General features: G+C 35.9%; 1 protein-coding gene and 1 pseudogene across 1 annotated transcript in view; both read left to right on the top strand.

Moving 5' to 3' along the window:
• The first annotated feature begins 281 nt into the window (after positions 1–281).
• Positions 282–24,324, top strand: part of LOC128176394 (uncharacterized) — a 29,406-nt gene continuing 5,363 nt past the window's right edge. Inside the window, exons 1-4 of the mRNA XM_052842695.1 lie at positions 282–588; positions 2,995–3,078; positions 3,272–3,348; positions 16,707–16,788. Of these exons, the coding sequence (XP_052698655.1) occupies positions 282–588; positions 2,995–3,078; positions 3,272–3,348; positions 16,707–16,788 (550 nt within the window). The remainder of the gene's footprint in view (positions 589–2,994; positions 3,079–3,271; positions 3,349–16,706; positions 16,789–24,324) is intronic.
• Positions 10,459–12,894, top strand: LOC128176392 (uncharacterized; annotated as a pseudogene).

Raw genomic sequence — 24,324 nt, forward strand, 5'->3', positions numbered from 1 at the left:
CCTTCCTTTCTTTACTCCTTATTTTTCCTTTATTTTCTTTCTTTTTATGCATTTCCAAGGGGGTGTTGGTAGCAACCAGCGTAATTTACCTTTGGAAATGAAGCTGTTTAAGTTTGGTGTTTGATCGATATAAGAAGACGCAAAAAAAAAAAACAATATCGATTAATGTGTGAACACCTGACCAATCGCTGTGCATGCTTAGAAAATAATTTGTTTAAATAATCTGAAATTCAAAAACTAGATGCAAACTATACACAAAAATGTCGATGGTGAATGTTAGAATGGAAGTCAACGCATATTTTGCTTTTTTGATGATTATATCGGTACAAGGAGAATTCATTTCTAATTTCATGGCAAGAAATTCGTCCTACGACAATAGAGCAACTTACGCAATCAATGTAATTTTTACGTCAAATTGCCGTAGTCGTATAGACTGTGCATCTCAATGTGCAGCTTGGGGTGAGTGTAAATCTGTGATGTTCAACATGGACACACGTCAATGTCAACTTCTGTCTGTCCACATGGATGGCCAATCAGTCGCAGGACCACACAATTCCCTACGATGGCTGTACTATGAGAGGAAAACTGGTAAATACATTTCGGGTATTTTCTCCATGGTAAAAGGGGTGTTTATGGTTTTTGTAAGCTTTTTAGGCTCTTTGGGGGAGATGAGATGGCTTCATTAAAATAAAATAGCATTTCCGTATGTTGTTAAGTTTCCTAAATCCGCTTTAATTAACCGAAAGAAAAATATTATTTCTTCATTTTTATGTGTTTATCGGAGAAGGGAATTGGTGTTCTTCTATTGAGATGGCAGCTTTGCTAAGGTATATCAAGTTGCATTGAACTGTAAAATTAATTGAGTCAAAAGTTCTACCAACTTAATCCGATGTATGATACTGTTAAATTTCAAGAATGACCGGGTCCTCCTTTTTTCATGTAAAAATGTTGTTGCAATGCCCTGTCTATTTGATTTTTAGAATACTCCTTCGTTTACGATAACTTAAATTACGTTTCACTTCATATACAGTAATCGGCAGACAACATTAATTAATTAGCGCTGAATCTTAAAAGTCAACATCCGTCATTCTTCATGTTAATATTCATGGTTATGTAATTTGTATTATGTATAGAAAGTAGTATAAAGGAATTCCTTTTGTCAGTGCAGCGGTGTTTTTAGATTTTAGAAATATTTATTATTATGTGATTGTCTTTAATTAGTTATTATTCGTATTCCTTTCAACCAAAATTTCATTGTTAGATAAATACGTTATTGTACAAGTATTTTTTTTTATCAAACAGTCATTTTTCATTTTTACACATTTTTATTGAAGATGAACCAAATAAAGCCACTGAGACAGCCGATCTGCCGACAACAGTAATTAGCACTGAAACTTAGCAGTCATTATCTCGTAAATATTTTTGTCAACTTATTTCCAAAAACCTTTATATAACATGAATGTATAAAGTGGGCGCTTAAGATGTAGATTCGACAGGAATCTCGGCGCACAGGGAGAGTGAAAATTTCATCGATAAGTTTTGCTACATTTTTCGAATTATTACCGTTATTTGGTTTCTGTTGGACGTGGAATGGGAAGAAATATGCTTGAAATGCAAATTACATAAATAATTTTTTATAAAAAAAATTCCAAACATCTTGTTGACATAACTGGTCTTATTTTAGATATATATATATATATATATATATTATGCATCTATTCACATCAAACTTTAAACCCTACTGTGCGTTACTTGCAACTAAAATAGATTTTCTACTTTTTCGTAAAAAATGCATAAACATTCCCATAAAATATTAAGGGCATATATCCTTCTTTTAACAACGCAATCTTGCTTCAGAAATGATACTCTTAACGATCCATAAAAAAATATTGGTGTAGCATTTCACCTTAAATCCCAATTGATTCGTGTCGATGATTCCTGCGCACTAAATATTACGTGCGCCCAATTTCTTATTATTTAAATATATAATCGTAGAGATAATTTTTCTGTTAAGGCTGACATTTACTCAGGGTTTGAGATTTCAAAAAAATATTTTTACAAAGTTCAATATCTGAAGTCAAAAGTTGTTTTAAAAACACAAAATAACAATTTTATTCATAAAAATCAATATTGATATCCATGTTTTGTTCATTTGAGGAAGATATGCTACGATAAAGATAGATAAAAATTGAAACAGAGGAAATTCGGACTAATTTTTTCATTTTCTTATTTTCCCTTAACAACTTTTTGTAGCAGTGTAATTGCAAAAGTTAAGTTTCTACGTGTTTTTCCATATCATTTTACATATTTTATTTTGTATTATATCGTGTATTATTTTATATCACTGGCTGGCACGCGATGGAAAAAATCTTTAAAGTACTTAGAATTAATTCCTGATAGAATATCTTGAAAATTTGATCATTTACCTTATATAATGTTGATGTCAACAGAATAAAGACAATGTAAGTAGTTTTAGGCAATCAATGGTTTGGAGCTCCTATTAGTCATTTTTTTTGTAAAACTCGATAAAAATGGGTAGAATTTTGAAAATGGATAGAGGAAATTCGGACTAAATATAATTTAAAATATGAGCTTAAACGATTCTTTGAAATATGAAAATAGTAAAACTATTCATATTTTATAATTTTCTAATCAACAAATTGTTTTATTATTTTTAATAATTGCAAAATAAAAAAAACCTTAGAAAGGGTGAAGAATTTTGACAATTTTTTCAATAAAAATTTAGAGGTCACTAGCATTAAAAGTAGGTCATTGACCTAGTTATTTGAAAGTGACAAACATCACCACAGTAGTAAGGGTAAAATGTAGAATAATTAGTTTTTCGTTCCTATTAGTGGATTTTTTTTTTGCTCTTGAGTAAACGTAATCCTTAAATAAAATTATTGTACTGGGGAGGGGGTCATTTATATATTAAAATTCACTAAATGCAATTTAATATTTTACTAATAAATTTATTCATTTAAACGACTGAAGCTCAGTCGATGTCAATTACATTTACAGCTAATGTTGCGACTGACTTGACAACAGTAGTTAACTTTGAAACTACAACTACATTTGGTAAGTATCCAAATGGTATATCGTGTGTCATTTAACATTAAATTTTGATACATTTTTATAACGCAGAGTATTAAAACTAGACTTTCGGTGAAAATCCAACCGCCCATCATCTGTTTATAAAGATAACTGTTATTAGTTTGTATATCATACATACATATGTACGCATAACGAAGTGAAACATTTTTTTTCACAGATTGTACAATATGGCACCAACGTTTCGATCATTGGTACTTGTTGGATTCTAATTACAGAACATTCAATGACTCACGGGTAAGATAACATTTAGCACTTAAAACATTCCGTTTCCTCTTAGGATTTAATTTCATAGGAATTTGATAATGAAATTTCTAAATTTCTAAAAATAACACTATGAACATCAATTGTAAATAAATATTAATATTTATATTACAGTACACTTGCTTCAGAACGAATCACTATTAACGGACAGCTATTCAATGTATAACTTTTTTTTCAAATGCTGTTTCATGTTATACCACTTTTAAACAAGCATAACATAGAAAGCTTTTTAATGTACATGATCTCAGTAGAAAATATCAAGTGAGTTCTGTGGCATATTTTATAATTATCAAGGTACAGAAAGCACACTAGAAATAATCAAGCATCATCTTAAAATGCCAGTAAATTTCTTTAACAATTTAAAGCTGGGTGAATATTTGTAAACAGATTTAAAACAATTCGGGTGATAAAATTGATGTTTTATCGTCCATTTAACATATCTCATTACTTGAAATGCATGCTACCAAATACTGTGGAATCATAAAAATACGTGGTTGCTCAATTTTAATGGCATTTTAATAAACATCCTCGATGAAAACTGATTTTAAAGGATTTAGTTTTTCTACTGAAGCTGAAACCGACGCACCCACAAAATTACATCACCATGAATGCTCACCATTCACGAAAATTGCCTGGAAACGTGAAAAAATCGTAAATTATTAAGGTGACTCGACACACCATTGCATTATATGAAGGTTCAATAAAGAACCATTTTTGAAATGAAATTTTACAAAAATGAGACCAATATCACCTTTCGATTTTTTATATGAATTCCTTTGTACTTTTTAAAAGAAACCGTAAACATCTATATATTATAGTATTTCTCAGTCACTATCACTGATAATATCCGTGGGTTGCCGCTGGACTTGCCTGTCGCCTCGTCTAGCACATGTCCTACGTCCCCTCTCGCTGGCTGCAGACGGTAGAATCCTCGCTCGTGCAGATTCCCACGTAGCGACGTCACAGACTATTAGTAACCCGTACGGGGAACGAGTCCACAAACACTACACTCCCCTCCGTTTTCCTTGTGGGGAGTAGGTCCACGCCTGGTACATGTACCAACGGGACCATCGAATAACAAGGGGCGTTGGAACGCCATCCCAGCAACAGCCGGGATAACTTCCAGGGAACCCAGTCCCACCGGCGGTTATGCCAATCCCAGCAACAGCCGGGATACTAAGTCACTAGAGCAGGGCCCGTCCAAATGACAAGGGCCTCCACACACAAAAATGATAATCCGGGGACAGTCCAAGTAGTTCTTTGAGGTTGCTAGTCCAGTCCTGGGAGGGCAGCTCTACTACGTCTGATCCACGAGACATGTCCTGCACAATCCAGATGGCGATGACTGCATCTCCCGTGCGTCCGTAACCCTAGTCTGGACACCTGAATGGAGATACTCCAAGTTCGGGGCTGCTTCTAAAGGCTGTCCTCTTCCAACTGACTCCCAAGCAAGGGAGTTCCTAGTTGCAGGAACATGGACATCCTCAACCGTTGTCTCAAGACTGCTTCCTGGTATGTTCAGCTTGGCTTTACTGGCAGTCCGAGCTGCCATGACAAACAGATCATCTGAGACGGCCCCCTGGGTTGGGGGCCAAGAGTCTCCCACTATGTCATCCTTGCCCTTGGCCTCGGGGCACTTGGATTCCGTAGGAATCACTTTGCTGCGCAGCACTTTCAGCAGACAATTACTGTCCACTGGAGTAACTTCCTCTTCAGAGACATCAGGATCTGTGGAGAAGGACTTCAGCAAGTTTGGTTTCCTGTGTTGCATCCTACGCCTACCACGCTTCCTCCTGCGCCTTATGTTGGGACAAGGGGCGTCCTTGTCCACAACACATGAGTCATCTGCAGGGTGCTTCCTAAAACTGGTCTTCTCATCCTGGGTTAGTAAGCACACAGTGTGCGAAGCTGCCCGCTGGGCGCTTGACTGCAAGTCTTAGTCTCTTCATCTGCAACTCCTTGACAGGCACCACGGCTACGCAGGGAGTGATCTACAACCTCTCCAGCGCTTCCTTCCGCCTTCCGTCTAAGGACAGCAGGACACTCTTTCCGGAAATGCCCAGTCTTTCTGCATCTGAAACACTGAGCTGTCCTTGGGCCAGGTTGCCATCTAGGGAAAGAAGTCGTCGGGATCTCAAGCCGGACCGAATCGAGAACTTCCTTTAGGGTCTTCTCAAGATGCTGCACTCGGCTTTTCAACTCCCGTATCTGACTTTCAGCTTTCCCATCTCTTTTACTCGACTCCTCATCTACTACCAAACTCCTCACTGCATTGTAGTTATTGCCTGGGGGTCTGCCCCGTCGGGAATGCTGGTAGAACTGCATCCGGTCTACAGCCTCATCGACGGTCTTGGGCTGGCCATCCAGGGCATATAGGCCTGCCTCCCGGTCCTCTGCCCCGTAATACAGGCGGGGTATAGCCTGAGAGTGAACATCCGGTAGCTGGGGGAAGGCACGAGTAGCCAACATCAGTACTCGGTCTGACCACTGCCTCAGGGACTCACCGCTGTTTTGGACTGAAGACTCGAAGTTGAGCTGGTGGGCCAAATCAGGTGCTGCTGAGCCAAAGCGCTTGTCAAACTTCCTCAGGATGTCGGCGAAGCGCAAATCAGGGCTGGTCTCCAGTAACAGAGTGTAGTACTCACTAGCGGTTCCTTCCAAGAAGCAGAACTGGTCGTGTTGCTCAGTCTCTGTCCAGCGCTGGCTTCGTGACAATCTAACAAATTTGTGCAGGTATGGCTTCCAGCTGGATCTCCCATCAAAATCCAAATCTTTATACCTCGGCCTACTCCAGGTTGTCGGATTGTGGTAGCTGGTGGGCGGTGCAAGAAACTCTTGGAGGTTGAAGCGCGCTGCAGGGGTCTGCACATCTCCAGGTAAACCATAGGCTGCTGCTGGTCTCCACGAGTATTCCGGGGGATGGATGGATGGAGTATTCCGCGCGTAATTTGAGGGACATTGAGACGCTGCGGAAATCCGCGCATGACTTACATTATAAGGTCTTTCAGTGGTGGGGGGCTCATATGTATGTGCCATTCTCCCCCCCCCCCCTCCTTCACCCCAAAGTGACAAGGTTGGGAGGAGACCTCAGGTACTGGTACAAGATAACTACTAGGCCGATGATCCGAACACCCGCCCATAACAAACGGTGAATACCGATCCTCTCGATGGCTACCACTGAGCTGAGACTGTGCATCTGGGACAGTGGGGTTCTGGGTGGGTGGAACCTGGGGCTTTAAGTCAAATGCCTGAACTGGTCTATCGTACTGCTGCCCCTGACCTACATCTCTAGACTCGGTGTAACCCCTTGTGAATAGACATGTTAGCTATCTAAGGACTGGCATCCGGGCCGTACAGGCCCGGTGGGCATTGGATTACTGGGGGGTGAATCCTGGGTAGTAAGGGGATCAAAATCCAACAAATTTGGGGTTTGCCCCTGAGGCTCAGGTGGGCATAAAGTAGTATCCCTGACAGTAGGTGCTTCCCCAGGGTTAAGGGCCACATGGGAACATTGTGACATGGGGACCCCTAAATAGTTACTAGGTGGAACAAAGTCCCCAACACCAACTGACGAACTTAAACCCTTGGCCCACAAACGAACAGGATCTATAGTTTCACCCCTCCCCCTCTCAAATCTTTCAGGAGACTCAACCCAAACATGGGGAGGACCTATGTAATCACTGTGGGGTGCTCTCTCATCATAGCCTACCTTGACATGCCCTGTAGTGTCCAAGTATGTGGGTTGCTTAACAATACTTACGGGATCTGGCCCGTACACACAGCCGGGCCTAATACCCCGTGAAAACTCATCCCTACCATGAGACATAGACATAAATCGGGGCGATCTCTCATCCAACCCCAAAGCAAACAGAGCCTCTTCAAATGACATGATGATAAATCAAAGCAAGTAGCACAAACAAAGCTAAAACTGGCTCAATGTTTACAAAAACTAACAGGAAAGTTGACCACGCGAGGGCCCCCAAAATGGCGGCCTCAACGCGATTTAGTCAAACTGCTTAAACAAAATGATACAGGCTTACTCTACGGGAAAAAAAATTTTCTCGGAATTACTGGCAAGTCCAGGGCCTCGAGTTGGGCGCCAATATAGTATTTCTCAGTCACTATCACTGATAATATCCGTGGGTTGCCGCTGGACTTGCCTGTCGCCTCGTCTAGCACATGTCCTACGTCCTCTCTCGCTGGCTGCAGACGGTAGAATCCTCGCTCGTGCAGATTCCCGCGTAGTGACGTCACAGACTATTAGAAACCGGTAGGGGGACGAGTCCACAAACACTACACATCGTTTTAATTGCAAAAAAGATATTTTAGAGCTTAAAATTGTTCTCAATTGATGCACAATACAATTATATATAAATACACGTCAAATACGATCAAATAGAAATGCAAGAACAATTGGAAAATCTTTAAATCCAACCGATCTCAATTGTAACAAGCATTCTGAGAGTATTGCATAAGCAATACACGTCCCCTACCGGTTTGTACTATTCTATGAAAGCTACCAAGCACACAACTATTTCAGAGCTTTTGTAAACGAGATGTCATGCTTTAATCAGAGATAAAAGAACAGAGGAAATTAAAACTATATAGTTGATATAGAAAAATAGGAAATAGGTAAAATAATACTCTTTATTTCATCTCTTGTAATTTCGTCAAGTCTATTCTGTATTCGCTGGTAAAAATTTGTGAAAACAATGCACTGTTATGCACAATATCATTTCTTACCGTCTTCTGTACCCCGAATCAAACCAAACAGTTAAACAGCCCAACTCCACAACGAACCCGATTGTAATTATAATACAAAAAAAACCTTGCCGATTAAATTTACAACACAATGCTTGACACTATTTTATAGAATTTATTTGTTTGTTAGAAATGATAAAAGGAATGGTACAGGAAAAGGAATGGTACAAGTAACGCAAGATATTACTGACTATATACTGACCTCGTTTATTCAGTTACACACCGAACCCGATAACGAACCCGAACATTAAAAAATTGGAATGACGTCGCGCACGGTGTTGGTGTTAAAATGTCCTTTCAGAGTGCGCGCACAGTATTAGACTATTTTTTTAAAACAGGAAATAAGTAAATATGTAATTTTATATACCAATCTGTTCGAATGCGTGTGGACTTCAATAAAAAATGTAATAACAGCTAGGATTTTTATTTATATTTGATAAATCGGTGTTAAAACCTTAAAATTTTACAAAAAATGGCATGTAGATAGGTAACACTTTTAAGATACATATCTCAAATAAACTACAATATCTCAGTGAATGTTCATTTTGGGGGGAACATTTTTGGCGGACTAATTACTGTGATGATGTAACAGATATACGTCATAACGTTTTTGACGTAATCAATGCCAGAAATCAACGCCGGGTCAAAGAAATCTCAGAATGAAGATGTAGATGGGTAACAAAACTTGAAAATGGCCACGCCAGGCTCAGGTAAATTACAAAATATAAATTGTGATCCAGGATCTTGCAATGATCTATTGAAGCTTTTTTAAAAATAATATGTATATGCATTGTTGCAGTAAAACTGTATACATATATCTTCTATTAATTCCTCATTTAAACGCATTTGTTGACAAAAACCGTTATTCAACTATTTTTTTAAAACACGTGTCACAAGAGAGATATTTCACAGTCGAACGTTATGCGCAGAATGGCGATCACAAGTATCATGCTTATAAAAACAATTCTTGGCTATATTTCATAATAATAAAAATCATTATAGAATGTGCATTTTCATAGGTTGTATAACCATTAAAAAGAAGTACATGTGTCCGCAATTTTTTTTAATAGAGACGTATCAAAATGTCAACATGAATGTCACACTTTCATAAAAATACATTAAATTACATTAGCAATGAAAAGAGAAAATAACTTGGACACTTCTTTCAAAAAGTGGTGCAAAAAATTCACAAAAATGAATCGCAGTTAGAAATGTGCTTTTTCTCCAAAACATTTTGATGCCAAATATACAAACATTACGAATCAAGATAATTGATTTTTACAAATAAAATGATGTCAACATTATATGTCACGGGTACGTAAAATGACGCAAGGGCTCAAAACGTTATGTGTACGGTTTTTTTTCCTCATAAAAACAGTTATAGTGAACATTATAAATACATGTACCTACACATTATTTTGTGAAAAAAGTAGCAAAATATATATACTAAGAAAAATAATTTAAAAAATAGGAATAACAATTTAAAAATTAAATTGATGCCAAATATCCAAACTTAGCGAGTCGAATTAATTCATTAATACAAATGAAATAATAACGACATTATTTGCCATATGTATATGTAAAATGACGCAATGACGTGATGTGACGATGAACATGTATTTTAATTAATTAAACAGGGTCTTTGACTGCTGCACAAAGAATTAAAATTAATAAAGAAAAAAGGAAACAGAGAAGGGTAGAACAGACTCAGGAATGGAGGAGGAGAGTGAAGGAAAAACAGAAAACTGATTCCAACTCCAATATCTTTCCGCCGAAAGGTAAAACGGGTTCACTGCAAGTAAATGGGCAGTAATGATTTCGGTTAAGTGCTAAAACAAACAAAATTAGATATTTTTGTTCCGCAGAGTATAATACTGATAAAAAACATACGTATAGATTCATAAAGTTTAAAATTTGCCGATTTTAATTTTTAAAACAGTAGACTACTGATAAATTTTACAATGAATTTACATCGAATTTCAGAAGAGACAGTCAAAGCTGCGACGCTGAGAAAACGTAAACAGCGCGAAAGAGAACGTATCAAAATAGAAAATAATCAGAACAGAAAGAAAAAAGAAAAGGAAAGTAGATTAAAATTAATTGAACACGAGGAATCAATGCGGAAACGAAAATCGCTTGCACAAAAGAGATGGCGCCAAAAAAAACACAACAGCCAAATTCGGAGCAAAAATACAGAGGACGGTAACCTAAGGTCACCATTTGATAACAAAATGCAAAAATGTCGAGCTGTGAGAAAATTGAAAAGAAATTTACCGACATCCCCGACAAAAAGAGCAGCCACCATTGCGGCCTTTCTAAAAAATGCTAACTCTCCAACTGTTAAATTACTTCAAAATTGCAAAATTATTCCTTCTCCAGAGGAAAAGGAATCAGCTACACTTCAATTGTCCGTTCTGTGTGACATAAAAGAATCGGTTTCAAAGCTAAAACTTAAACGCTGCGACAAAGCAAGGGAGGCCATGGATTTTCTAACAGCTTCTTTCAGCGGCGAAAATGTTAAAAAATCAAGAGCAAAGTCTTCACTAGCAAAAAAACTTGGTCTTCCGATCCGTAGAATATCAAAAGGGTACAAAGTTCGTACAAAAATCTTGCATTCGGAATCATCATCGTTCACTTATACAAAGCGGAAAACAAGATCTGATGCTCTGTCTGATGATACCCGAAAACGTGTGTATGATTTTTGGTGTTTGGGTGAAAATTCGCACCCAACTGGAAACAAAAATGACGTGAAAAGGGTTCGAATAGGCCCAAAACAGTATTCATCTCACGTTGTTCATATCTTAGAAAAAACACAAACAGAAATATATGCCGACTTTATTTCAAAAAACCCAGAAATTCGTATTTCTCAAAGACTTTTTGAGGCATGTAAACCCTACTATATTCGCCCAGCTCGTCAAAAGGATCGAGTTACTTGTTGCTGCCGTTATCATCTTGAAATGAAATACGTTTTTAAAGCATGCATGTCATTCAGAAAGACTTATGTTACAGACCCTGTAATATATCATGATATGTATGAAATAAGTAATCAAACTCTCTGTCCTTCTAATTCCGACGGTCTACATAACAAATCATGTTTAGACAGAACTTGCTTGGATTGTGGTGTTCAGAAACTGCACTTGCACCCCGAGGAACTGAGAACTGACGACGCTTCCCCTGATGTTTCTTGGGAGTGTTTTGATTATGTAAACATTAAGTCAAAAAGAGGCGAAACCAAGAAACTGATGCTCGTGAAAAAGGTTACAAAGCCTGCTGAACTTTTCCAATATATGATTAAGCTTCTCGAAAAATTTCCAATGCATAATATGGGGGCTCAATGGCAAGTCCAACAATTGAGAAATTTGGTTCAGAATTTACCTCAAAATCACTGCGTTACGATTCACGACTTTTCCGAAAATTATCGTTGTAGTAAAAGGAACGAAATACAATCAAATTATTTTCAAAAAACGGAAGTCTCCATTCATGTAACCATACTTCACAGGCATGCTATCCTTGAATTAGACGGTTTGGAAAGTACTACGGAAAAACCAGAAATAGTTACGGAACACTTTTATGTCATATCTCCTGATGAGAAGCATGATCAACATTTTACCCATTATTGTCAAAAACTTATTTCTGACTACCTAAAGTCTATTTCGTACGAGGTCAAAACAATGCATGAATTTTGCGATGGTTGTGCTGCACAATATAAAAGTCGCCATTGTTTCGGCGACTTATCAGATTCTCTTTCAGAATTTTGTTATCAAAAGTTAATTAGAAATTTTTTTGAAACCAGCCACGCAAAGGGCCCACAAGATGCAGCAGGAGGATTTTTAAAAAATCAGGCTGATCTTGCCGTCATTAGGGGTACCTGCATCATACAAGATGCGAAAGGCCTCTATTTGTTTGCAAAAGAAAAACTTGAAACTCCCAAGGACTCTACAAATGTTCGACGAAGGATTTTTGAATATGTAGAAGAAATTCCTAGAGAAAAAGCAAGATTATATAAACCTTTGACGGGAATCAGATCTGTTCATCAGCTCGTGTCAGTTATTTCTGGTGAAAACTACATTCGTCACCTATCTTGTTACAATTGCGAAGATTGCATTGAGGGCAATTCTGAGCAATGCGATCTCAGTAACAGTTTAGGCAATGCAACACTGATTTATTTCACAAAAGAAGGCTCGGATAATGACACATCAGACCCAGAGAACGAAACATCGGAATCACAAATATTATCAAATTTAATTACAAAAGACTGTATATTTGCGGTACTTTGTGACGATAATGTAAATGATTATTATGTAATGAAAGCAAGTTCAAAATCAGTTGTTCTACAAAAAGATGACATGGACAGGTGGGGGGCTGCTTACAGAAGAGGTACACAAGTTATCCGGGGCCATTACTTCGAAAAATCTCCTGAAACGCCTTTGAAATACAAATTAATTAAACGCAAACCGGCGATTGTACCTTCCCAATCAGTTTTGTATATCATTTGTGAATCGGGTGATATTCTTGACAATGACATATTACAAATTTCAGAGGAAGTTCATTTAACAATATTACAAGCCGTGAGTGAATCACATGCTTTTGAACACTGATATCGCTGAACTGAACTAAAATTGAAACATTTTAACGTTGTGAACTTCAGAATTGGTTGTACATATTAAAAAGATATTTTGAAATTGCAGTTTTGAAATACAAAATCTCTTACACGCAGAAAAAAATTAATATAAAGTTCTTATTTTTTTAATTTTTCGTATGCTGTGCTTAATAAAATGTTTCATTACGTTATGCGTGAAAATGACTTTTTTGACGTTACCGAAATTAACACCAACACCGTGCGCGACGTCAATATAAAAAATTAATTTTCTCGAAAAATATGTCAATCAGACGCTACAAAAGTGTAAACTTGATCTGTAGTTTGACATTTTGAAGCTGTTCAGCAAGTTTCATATTATTCCTCAAATGCATAAAGAAAAAAAGTGTGGAAAACTGAAGTGGGACAGACTGACGGACGGACAGACAGACGGACGGACGGACTGACGGACGCAGAGGAAAGCTATAGTCCCCTCCGGTGAAACCGGTAGGGGACTAATTAAACTGATTCCGAACAAATTCAATTATAGTTGAAATGAATTACAATTTACAAAAATTCAAGGTTGTTTAGCGTAAAAACGGTTTGATCATTTATTAGTCCCCTACCGGTTTTCACCAATGATATTGTGCATAACAGTGCATTGTTTTCACAAATTTTTACCAGAGAATACAGAATAGACTTGGCGAAATTACAGGAGATGAAATAAAGAGTATTATTAGTCCCCTACTGGTTTCACTGGAGGGGACTATAGCTTTCCTTTGCGTCCGTCCGTCCGTCCGTCCGTCGTCCGTCTGTCTGTCCCACTTCAGTTTTCCACACTTTTTTTCTTTATGCATTTAAGGAATTATATGAAACTTACTGAACAGCTTCAAAATGTCAAACCAGCGAATACAGAATAGACTTGGCAAAATTACAGGAGATGAAATAAAGAGTATAATTTTACCTATTTTGTATTTAATTTCTATATCAACTATATAGTTTTAATTTCCTCTGTTCTTTTATCTCTGATTAAAGCATGACATCTGAAATAGTTGTGTGCTTGGAAGCTTTCATAAAATAACACAAACCGGAAGGGGACGTGTATCGCTTATGCAATACTCTCAGAATGCTTGTTTTACCTATTTTGTATTTAATTTCTATCTCAACTATATAGTTTTAATTTCCTCAGTTCCTTTTATCTCTGATTAAAGCATGACATCTCGTTTACAAAAGCTCTGAAATAGTTGTGTGCTTGGAAGCTTTCATAGAATAATACAAACCGGTAGGGGACGTGTATTGCTTATGCAATACTCTCAAAATGCTTGTTGTTTATAACAAACAGATAAGTTCTGTAAAATAGTGTCAAACATTGTGTTGTAAATTTAATCAACAGGATTTTATGTATTATTAGTCCCCTACCGGTTTCACCGGAGGGGACTATAGCTTTCCTCTGCGTCCGTCAGTCCGTCTGTCTGTCTGTCTATCCGTCTGTCTGTAAACTTTTCACATTTTCAACATCTTCTCAAGAACCACTGGGCCAATTTTAACCAAACTTGGCACAAAGCATCCTTAGCCTAAGGGGATTCAAAGTTGTGAAAAATAAGGATCACGATCTTTTGCAAAGGGAGATAATTAGGAATTTATGAAAATTTTCCAAAAAATTTCAAAAATCTTCTTCTCATGAACCATAAGACCAGGAAAGCTAAAACTTATGTGAAAGCATCCTCAGTTAGTGTAGATTTAAATTTGTGAAAATCATGACTCCCGGGGGTAGGGTGGGGCCACAATGGGGGGGGGGGGTCGAAGTTTAACATAGGAATATATAGAGTAAATCTTTAAAAATCTTCTTCTCAAAAACTAATCAGCCAGGAAAGATGAAACTTGTGTGGAAGCATCCTCAGGTAGTTTTTCTTTGTTATTTATTTGTTTTTTCTTAAATGCTGCAAAAGATATTGATTCTGTGAGCAGAATATCAATGAAGGTTTGGTCAGTAATTGTAAGCTCATTGTCTATATTTGTAACGCTTTCTCTCTCATATATGGGGCATGCATACTGAAGCTTCACTTTGTTAATTTCTTCCTTAATTAAAGTAACATATTCATTATCTGTTAGTAAAGAATTATTAAATTTCCAAAAACCTTTGCCTTTTTTAAAATCACTAGTTTTACAAGATAATGAAACTTGTTTTTATTTATTTTTCATTCGCTTTTGTTTCGGTTCATAAAAATAAAAAATACATATTTAAAAAAAGGGGGTTTTATTGTAACATTTTTAGGTTACATGTAGGGGTATCAAAAGACTTTTTAGTCTAAAAATGATACGTTTGTTAAAAAAACATCATTGTGAAATTGGTATTTCGCTTTGCACAAAGGTTGATAAGCATATTCACTCTATGTATACCACGTTTTGTGTCAGAAAAATTCTGAATATCTGAAAAATTTTTCTAAAGGAATTAAAACAGCATAATTTTTGGGGGACATTGAAAGTCTTATATGTCCATCTGGTTATACTACGGAAGAAATAAAATTAATTTCAAAAAATGGGATACAGTTTTTCTTGACCTTTTCAAAATGAATAATGTAAGGTTATATCTGAATTTGGAATTTAACAAAAATGATTAAAGCAATATGAACTGCAATTTCAATGTTGAAATTATTTTTTATGAAAATGTTATTTTTTACTATAATAACAAAAATATCATGGATTTTAAATTTCTGTTAGCCACAGTTTTGTGGGAAAAGCCGTTAAGAAGCCAAACTTTGTGAAAAACATGACCCCCAGGGGTAGGGTGGGGCCTCAATGGGGGTAGAATTTAACATACGAGTATATTACGTAAATCTATAAAAAAAAATCTCCTTCTTAAGAACCATTTGGCCAGGAAAGCTAAACCTGATGTGAAAGCATTCTCAGGTAGTAAAGAATATATAGAGTAAATACTTAAAAATCTTTTTCTCAGAAACTAATCAGCCAGGAAAGCTGAAACTTGTGTGGAAGTATCCTCAGGTAGTGTAGATTCAAAGTTGTGAAAATCAAGACCCTCGGGGGTAGGGTGGGGCCACAACGGGGGTCCGACTTTTTACATAGGAATATATAGAGTAAATCTTTAAAAATCTTCTCAGAAACTATTAGGCCAAGAAAACTGACACTTGTGTAGAAGCATCCTCAGGTAGTGTAGATATATAGAGTAAAGCTTTAAAATCCTTTAATTTTAAAAAAAAAACATTTGCTTTAGTGAAAGCAAGTTCAGATAGTGTTCAAATCTAAATCTTTAGGAGAAGGTTGTGGCTACACTGGGGATCCAGTTGTACAAAGGAAAACATTTTAATTATTCACAAATGTGAAATGTTATTATCTATGCTTTTACTTATACGCAAGCATTTTTACATGTTGCTGATTCTTTAAAATTGTTTAAATTTTGGTCCCTAGACGATTATTGGGCCTCACAAGAGGCTCAGAGTTTGATGTAGGTTTATTTCCTGTATATAAACAATTGTTTAGGGTCTTTTGAGAACTGCAATGTTGAATGTGATATGACTATAAAATCATCAGGTTAGAAAAGGGACTTGATTATGAATATAAGAATATTCAGGGGAAAATTGATTTTTTTATACAGGATCTACATGTATTATACCACATTGTCCAGATATTTTGTATTATGACTCTATGAAGCTGATTTTATCATGTCTATTGTTGCTCAGGTGAGCGATGTGGCTCATGGGCCTCTTGTTTCTTGAACTCCTTTCGCGACATAACATAGTCTCGTATTAAACTCTGTAAATATCTAATTTTCCTTTTACTATTTAATTTAATATCGTGTATTTGGCATTGTAAAATACAAATATTAGAATAGAATTAATATATGATTTAAAAGTCTTAATTTGCTATCACAAAACACAGTAACGAACGTTTTCAAACGTATAGTTTGATTGTATTCGTTGTTTTAATATTCCCTATACTACAAAGTACATATACGTGTAGTTTTATTTTTTCACAGACATTCTGCGCCAGCCTGTCTCCGCCATCTTACGTCATTGAAGTACAATCTCAAGAGGAAAATGATTGGCTCATCGTATTAAGTAGGTTTCTACGCTGTTTTACATGTATGGTAATATTTCAACAATCCTTATTGTATTTATACCTGCACTTTCTAAAGAAAGTTCGGATATATATTGTTGTTACCCTGTTCCGTCCGTCCGTCCGTCCGTCCGTCCGTCTGTCACGTTTTACTTTCTCAAACTGCTCTTACATCTTATGAACCAGCAATCTGAACTCTTAGAGTTTGATTTGGGGTGTCATGTTGTATTGTAAAAAGGTTTCAAAAATTCTCTGGTAGTCCTGGGGGTCAAATAATTGGTAAAAAATGACGTTTTTTCACAAAAAACCTTCTTCCTCGAACTCCTCCTACATTTTCAACAGTAGACAAATCATCTCTTGGAATATGTTTTAGGGTATCCTATAGATGCGCAGTAAGGTTTCGGAATTTTTAATTTTGTCCTGGGGGTCAATTAATTGCTAAAAAATGACGTTGTTTTTTTTTACAAAAAAACTGGTTTCAAAAACGTCATTTTCTTTTTGCAGTAGCCAAATGATCTTCTAGAATATGATTGGGGGTGTCATATTGAAGTGTGATCAGGTTTCAGAATTTTTTTTTATTAAGGGGATCAGTGGGCAACAAAAAATGACGTTTTTTGCAAAAAAAGTATGGTTCCCAGAACTCCTCTTACAACTTTTGGGGTAGCTACGTCATATCTTGGGATATAATTGGGGCTGTCCTATAGATGTGCAATAAGATTTTAAAAATCTAAATTTCATCCAGGGAGTCAAATAGTAACAGAAAATTGACGTTTATCACTAAAAAAAACCATAGATCCCAGAACTCCTCTTATGATTACATGGATAGACACATCTTATCTTGGGATATGATAAAAACTGTTCCATAGATCAATGTAGATGTGCATTACGGTTTTGAAAAATTAAATTTAACCCTGAGGCCCATTACCTACATATCTTTTGATGTCCTTTAAGGATCAAGAATATATTAATATATGGTTAAGGGGTGGGGATCTCAACCGTTTTCGAGATATTCGTGTACTACCTGTTCGAGGGGGGTCACGACCACCCCCGGGGCCCATGACCTACATACCGTTTGATGCCCCTTGATACAAGGAACAAGAATATATATGGTTTAAGGGTGGGGATCTCAACTGTTTTGAAGATATTAAGGGACTTGCTGTTTGAGAGGGTCAGAACCACCCACAGGGCCCATGACCTACATAACATTTGATGCCCCTTGACATCAGAAACATGAATATCTATAGTTTAGGGGATGATTATAACAGTTTCTGAGATATATGGTAATTTCAAATTCCTGGGGGTGGAGATGACCCCAGGGGTCAGATCTAATAAACACTATATATTGCCAGTAACAGTCAATATATGATTATGAAAACCCTATATTATTATCTTTGTCCGTTTTCAAGTTACCATTTAACGAGGCCGAGTACAGAACGAGTACGCACGCTTTCGCGCAGCGTTTCATTTGTATTGTGACGTCATCTTTTTGCTTGTTTGACGCCATGGCGTGATAGTTTTATCTGCAGATATTCAGCGAAATTTGTTGAAAATGGCTCGTTTAATGCGTAAAATTAATGTTATATTGTAGAATAAACATAACTGTCTCGAAGTATAAGCTATATTTGGGCTCGGGTCGAAAAAGTGAAGAGGGTTCAGCAGGCCAAACCCTCTGTCACGTTTTCTTAACCCGCCTAAATATAGCTTAATTCATATATTTCAAGACAGTAACCATGTATTTTATATTAATGACCCTTAATATGTGATGTTTTATATTTTTTTATTACTTAAATATGTCTGAAGGCTTTAATAATACTATAAAGATCACCTTTTCCGCCTTTGTCAAATAAAAAATAGCCATTATCTGACAAATCTGGGAAATTGGGCATACAAAATCAACTTTGATAAGACCCCTGAAACAAACCAGGAGGTAAAAGGTTTTTTTTGTTTGACCATTTGATGCCTTTTAGCAATAACTTTAATATGTAGAACAGAAAAAGAAATCCCTAGGGCAGAAGTTTAAAAATATGTGCAAAATTGATACATTTCAAGCGAAATCCCATAGGGTCCTATGTTAAAGATTACCAAACTTTGAGATGACCCCCTAAACAAACGGTGTGGTAAATGTCTTATTTTTTAATCTTAAAATAATAATTATATCAGTAGAAATTCAGGTAAAAAATTTCATTAAAAAATCTAGGGCAGAACTAATTAGACCCGGCCTCGTTAAAATAGAGCCTACGATTCTTCCTACAAGGTTCAATGTTAGACCCCACACCTTTTTGACACCCGTTAGGGTCATGACTTACATGCCATAATGATCTGATGCGCCATGACCTAAGGAGGAATAATATCTTTGAATTAAGGTGGGTATCTCAATGGTTTTTATGATATTTGATAATTTCAGGTAGAGTACTTAGGATCATGACCTACATACCATCTGAAATGCCTTGAACAAAGAAACAATAACGTAATATGTACATGATATATGATTCAATTTAAGAACCCAGATTTAGATCAATCATCTATGTTTTGTAATACTTCCTGTGTATATACATGTATTAGTTTGTGTTTTGTTCTATACTATTCATGTTCATGAATGTAGTATGGCTTAGTCTTATTTTAATTTACAATAAAAAAATTGTCAAATATATGACTTGGAACCCCCACCCCCAAACAAACTCAAATATTAACCGGTCCTCCCCCCTTAATTGTCGAATGATCTATTAAATAAAAATATAATTTGGGTGTCTAAAAACTTTTATAAACTGGTAAAAAAATGTTATTCTTAAAGAAAAATTACATTACACCTTTCATAATTGACAAATGATCTATTGAGATATGATCAGAGGTCATATTTCTACCTTGGGATCAATAACTAGTATTCATTGACAAGTTAAAATTAATAACAATAAATGATCAAATTATAAATGTTTATACTCCACATTCACCCCCCCCCCCCCCCCATTCTAACCTGGTACTTAAGATTCAGTCTTCTTAATACATTCTTACATGTGTGCAGTAGCAAATTTTAAATCATTTCTTGATTGCTTTTTCTCTCCTGATGCACATTAACATTTTGAAATTGCTTAATTAAATTTTTAAGATTTATAAACAAAATGTTATATGCATGTGTATTCGCCTATTTGGGGCAATTGTAAAGTCTCCTAAACAAAGCAGTGACATAATTAGGCTTGGAATTACCCACATGGATCAAACACTACTGTAACATATGATAAAATACTTAATTGGGAGTTGATTTTTTAAACCATTTGATGCATCATAATGACATTAGAAAATATTTTGTATTTTCCTGTTTCGTGGGGTCAGAACAGCTAGTCCCATAAGGTCATGACCTACATTGTATTTGATGCATTATAATACATTAAGAAAGAAATACTCGTTCCTTCCTATTATAACTCATATAAAAATGATAATTAAGTGTCTAGTACACTTACTTACATGTAATACACAAATTTAATAAGAAATTGTTTATACAGGGTCAAGATGGGGTCAACTCAATAGTGCAAGTCTGACAAATGAAAAAATAACTTTTGCAACTAAAATGACACTTTTGAAACTTTACAAATGTGATAGGATAGGTAACGATGATAAGCTTATTTAAATATTAAAAGATGATGATACAGTATGCTGTCAAAGGGAGATCACATTTAGAAAGTGAAAGTAGAATTTTTGTATGCTGGCATCTCATTATATTGTGCTACTGCTACTACATGTATTATGCTTACCTATATTGGTCAGCATCATAATGATAATCCAATTAAAACACAATAATGAATTCCTTTAGCTTATCTTAACTAATCCTTTTCTGCATATGGAAAACACAGACATGTATCCCATCTAATCGAAGAGCTGGGTAAAACTAGTACCCGCTAATGATACCTGCAGACCTGTGTTGTGTACGTAACTTCAGACAAAGATCAGTTATTTGTAACATGCATGTATTTTTATGACCTGTTCTTCAAATCCACTTGCACCATTTTATTAGGTAAAAAACAGTTTTAAGGTGGTGCAGGACACCTGCACATTGTGATGTATACTTCCTATTGAGATAAACAATAAAGTATAATAAATAAATATTAATTAAATATTAACCCCCCCCCCCCCCCAATAATGTTACCTAACATTGAAGCGCAGTGGGTTAGAGCGTTTACATGTATGTAAGAGCATTGGGGTCCAAGGTGTATTTTTGGTAATTTTACAATTGATATAAATGAATTTTCATGGGGGGGGGGGGGGGGGGCCTGGACCCCTCACTCCCACTCCTTCTCTAAATCTGTGAACACGATGATGTGCATATGTATGCACTCAGAAGCAAATCTAAAACCGGCAACCGCCACGGGGAGGGGGCATAATTTAATTTTTAATTTTGTTTGTAATAATTATATAGACCGTAATACTTTCTATGACATGAAATGTTAAGATTATTGATTAACTGAAAATTCACTGCAAATAGTTCAACCCCAAATTGCACATAAAGTGCTGCTCATGTGTATTATCATATGGGAAGGGATCTCATCCTTCAGTTATGAAAATTATAATTTTTAAATGTATAACCGGAGTTTGCATGTGGCCTTCATTTTTAATTAAACTGGTACAAAACAGTGTTATTTAGGGGCAAACACTTGGTGCGGGTATTACTGTCTAATGACAGCATCTAGTTTAAAATTACTAATGAATAAATGTCACACCTGTTTAAGAACTACACAGCTAACGCTTGATTCCTTCCTACATTCACTTTAAACTTTTTTTAAAATTTTCATTAAATTTATCTTAAAAGGTTTATTTAATTCAGAGTTCACAAAAAAATAACGGATGATTGAAAATCAATACAAGGTTCCACTAATTGACTACTATTAAGAAAAAAGTTTTACTGTAATTGAAAAAGACTATATTTAATAATTTTTATTCATAATTATTAAGTATGTATGTAACGATTATTCAATCATACGGGTCAAGGTTTAAAGGAAAACAATCCAAAAAAGAATTGCACTCGTAATAAAACTTATTTGTTTTCAGCATCTAGATTAATGTAACCATCAAACATGCTCTACACCCACTGCATGTATTCTCATTTTGAACACGCATTTTGAGAAATCCTAAAGTTTACGATTGATACTATTACAAAATTAATATTTTATCCTTAAATCTATTATCTTTTGCAATGCTTTAACCCTAATGTCTGCCTTATTCAGATCTCCGTAATAAATTCTATCTCACAAAGTTAATTGGCGATTAAAACGTACATACATGTTCATGCGCGGAACCTGGATATTTTATTTATTTCCCAAGAGAAGGGGGTCAGAAGGATAACTGGGTTTGCTAGGTGGGGGGTGTCGATTTATAATGCAAATAACAAAAGAATGGACCTAATGGTGAGATGGAATTCTCGGAAAATTCACTTTCGCCTAGATATCCTTCAAGACCGGCCCGTCCCTTAAAAATCTTAAATGTTTTGATAGGTTTTGTTCAAATGAATAAATGAAGGTAGAAATTTTTTTAAGGACACCCCCGCCCTGGAGTCGAATTTTTCCATAAAAAGACACAAGTTTCGGAAACCGATTTCTATAATAGTGGTGTACATTTACATTTCGAAAATGTAAAGTCCTGGATAGCTCCATATGTTAAACCGCTGGCTAATAAAAGATAAAACAAAAACAAAAAAAAAACGCTGGCTATGTCACACATGATCTTTTTGTGCCCTGGTTCAATTACATCAGTGGGCTTTTTTTTTTCTTTTTTAAAATTAATGGCATTAATTTTTTATGCAGATTTGTGCATTTTGTATATCAAACTTCGATCTTCTTTCGTAAATGCACATTTGCTTTTTCAATTAAAGAAATGGATGGAAAAAGTGTTGCGTTTGCCTTTCAAATACATCTATATGAAATGGCACAATTTGGGGAGAAGTACTGCAAAATAGATGCATTGGTGCAATTTTAAGCCAAAATAAGAAAGTTAAGAGAACCCCGAGTGCAAGAGCCAAGAAGACCCATATGTCGGAAGTCAGAAGGAAGGCAACAGCGACACTGAACTGCCAGGATGCAGTAGCATAGGAGACACTTTTACTATTCTTGAACAATAAACACCCCTACGAATATTATTAGTCCCCTACCGGTTTTCACTGGTGGAGACTATAGCTTTCCTCTGCGTCCGTCAGTCCGTCTGTCCTTCCGTCTGTCTGTCCCACTTCAGTTTTCCACACTTTTTTTCTTTATGCATTTGAGGAATAATATGAAACTTGCTGAACAGCTTCAAATTGTCAAACTACAGATCAAGTTTACACTTTTGTAGCGTCTGATTGACATATTTTCGAGAAAATCAATTTTTTATATTCCAATTTTTTAATGTTCGGGTTCGTTATCGGGTTCGGTGTGTATTGAATAAACGAGGCCAGTATGTAGTCAGTAATAATATCGTGCGTTACTTGTACCATTCCTTTTATCATTTCTAACAAACAAATAAATTCTGTAAAATAGTGTCAAGCATTGTGTTGTAGATTTTATCGGCAGGGTTTTTTTTGTATTACTACAATCGGGTTCGTTGTCGGGTTGGGCTGTTTAACTGTTTGGTTTGATTCGGGGTACAGAAGACGGTAAGAAATGATTTTGTGCATGACAGTGCATTGTTTTCACAAATTTTTACCAGCGAATACAGAATAGACTTGGCGAAATTACAGGAGATGAAATAAAGAGTATTATTTTAACTATTTTGTATTTAATTTCTATATCAACTATATAGTTTTAATTTCCTCAGTTCTTTTATCTCTCATTTAAGCATGACATCTCGTTTACAATAGCTCTGAAATAGTTGTGTGCTTGGAAGCTTTCATAGAATAATACAAACCGGTAGGGGACGTGTATTGCTTATGCAATACTCTCAGAATGCTTGTTGTCATTTAAATTTAGACCACGTATTTTTATTTGACCCTTTCAGTTACGCAGTAAAAAATCGTGCCAAGTGTCTTTAGTCTATTTTTCTAGAATCTAGATACTTGTAATCAAACATAAAATCCAGACGTTAATTGATTTTAAACTTCATCTTCATTAATTAATTTAATTAATGGACAAATGAGTTCTAGAAATAAATGTGACAATAGAAAATATAGGTTTTTTTCTTTTTGCTGTTGCAAAAATTAACATGCTTAGTAGCAACCCCCACCCCCCGGAAGGTTTAATTATCGATCCGCGCCTGACCTAGTAATATCATCAATAAATTTTACATAGAATATGTGAATATCATGACACCAGGAGTAGGGTTGGGGACAAGGGCCACAATCGGGGGGGGGGGGGGGGGGGGGGGCGGAAATTTTTACATATGAATATGTAGGTTAAAATCTTTTTCTCAGATACCAATAGGCCAGGAAAGCTGAAACTTACGTGGAAGCATCCTCGTTTAAACTCTGACCCCTTGGCGATTCTTGGGCCTCACAAGGGGGTTCAGTGTTTGATATTGGTTTACATCCCATAAAGAAATTAACAATTGTTTATGATCTTTTTTTTAGAACTGTAAAGCTCAAC

Source organism: Crassostrea angulata, chromosome 3, assembly GCF_025612915.1.
Source record: "Crassostrea angulata isolate pt1a10 chromosome 3, ASM2561291v2, whole genome shotgun sequence".
NCBI lineage: Eukaryota > Metazoa > Mollusca > Bivalvia > Ostreida > Ostreidae > Magallana > Magallana angulata.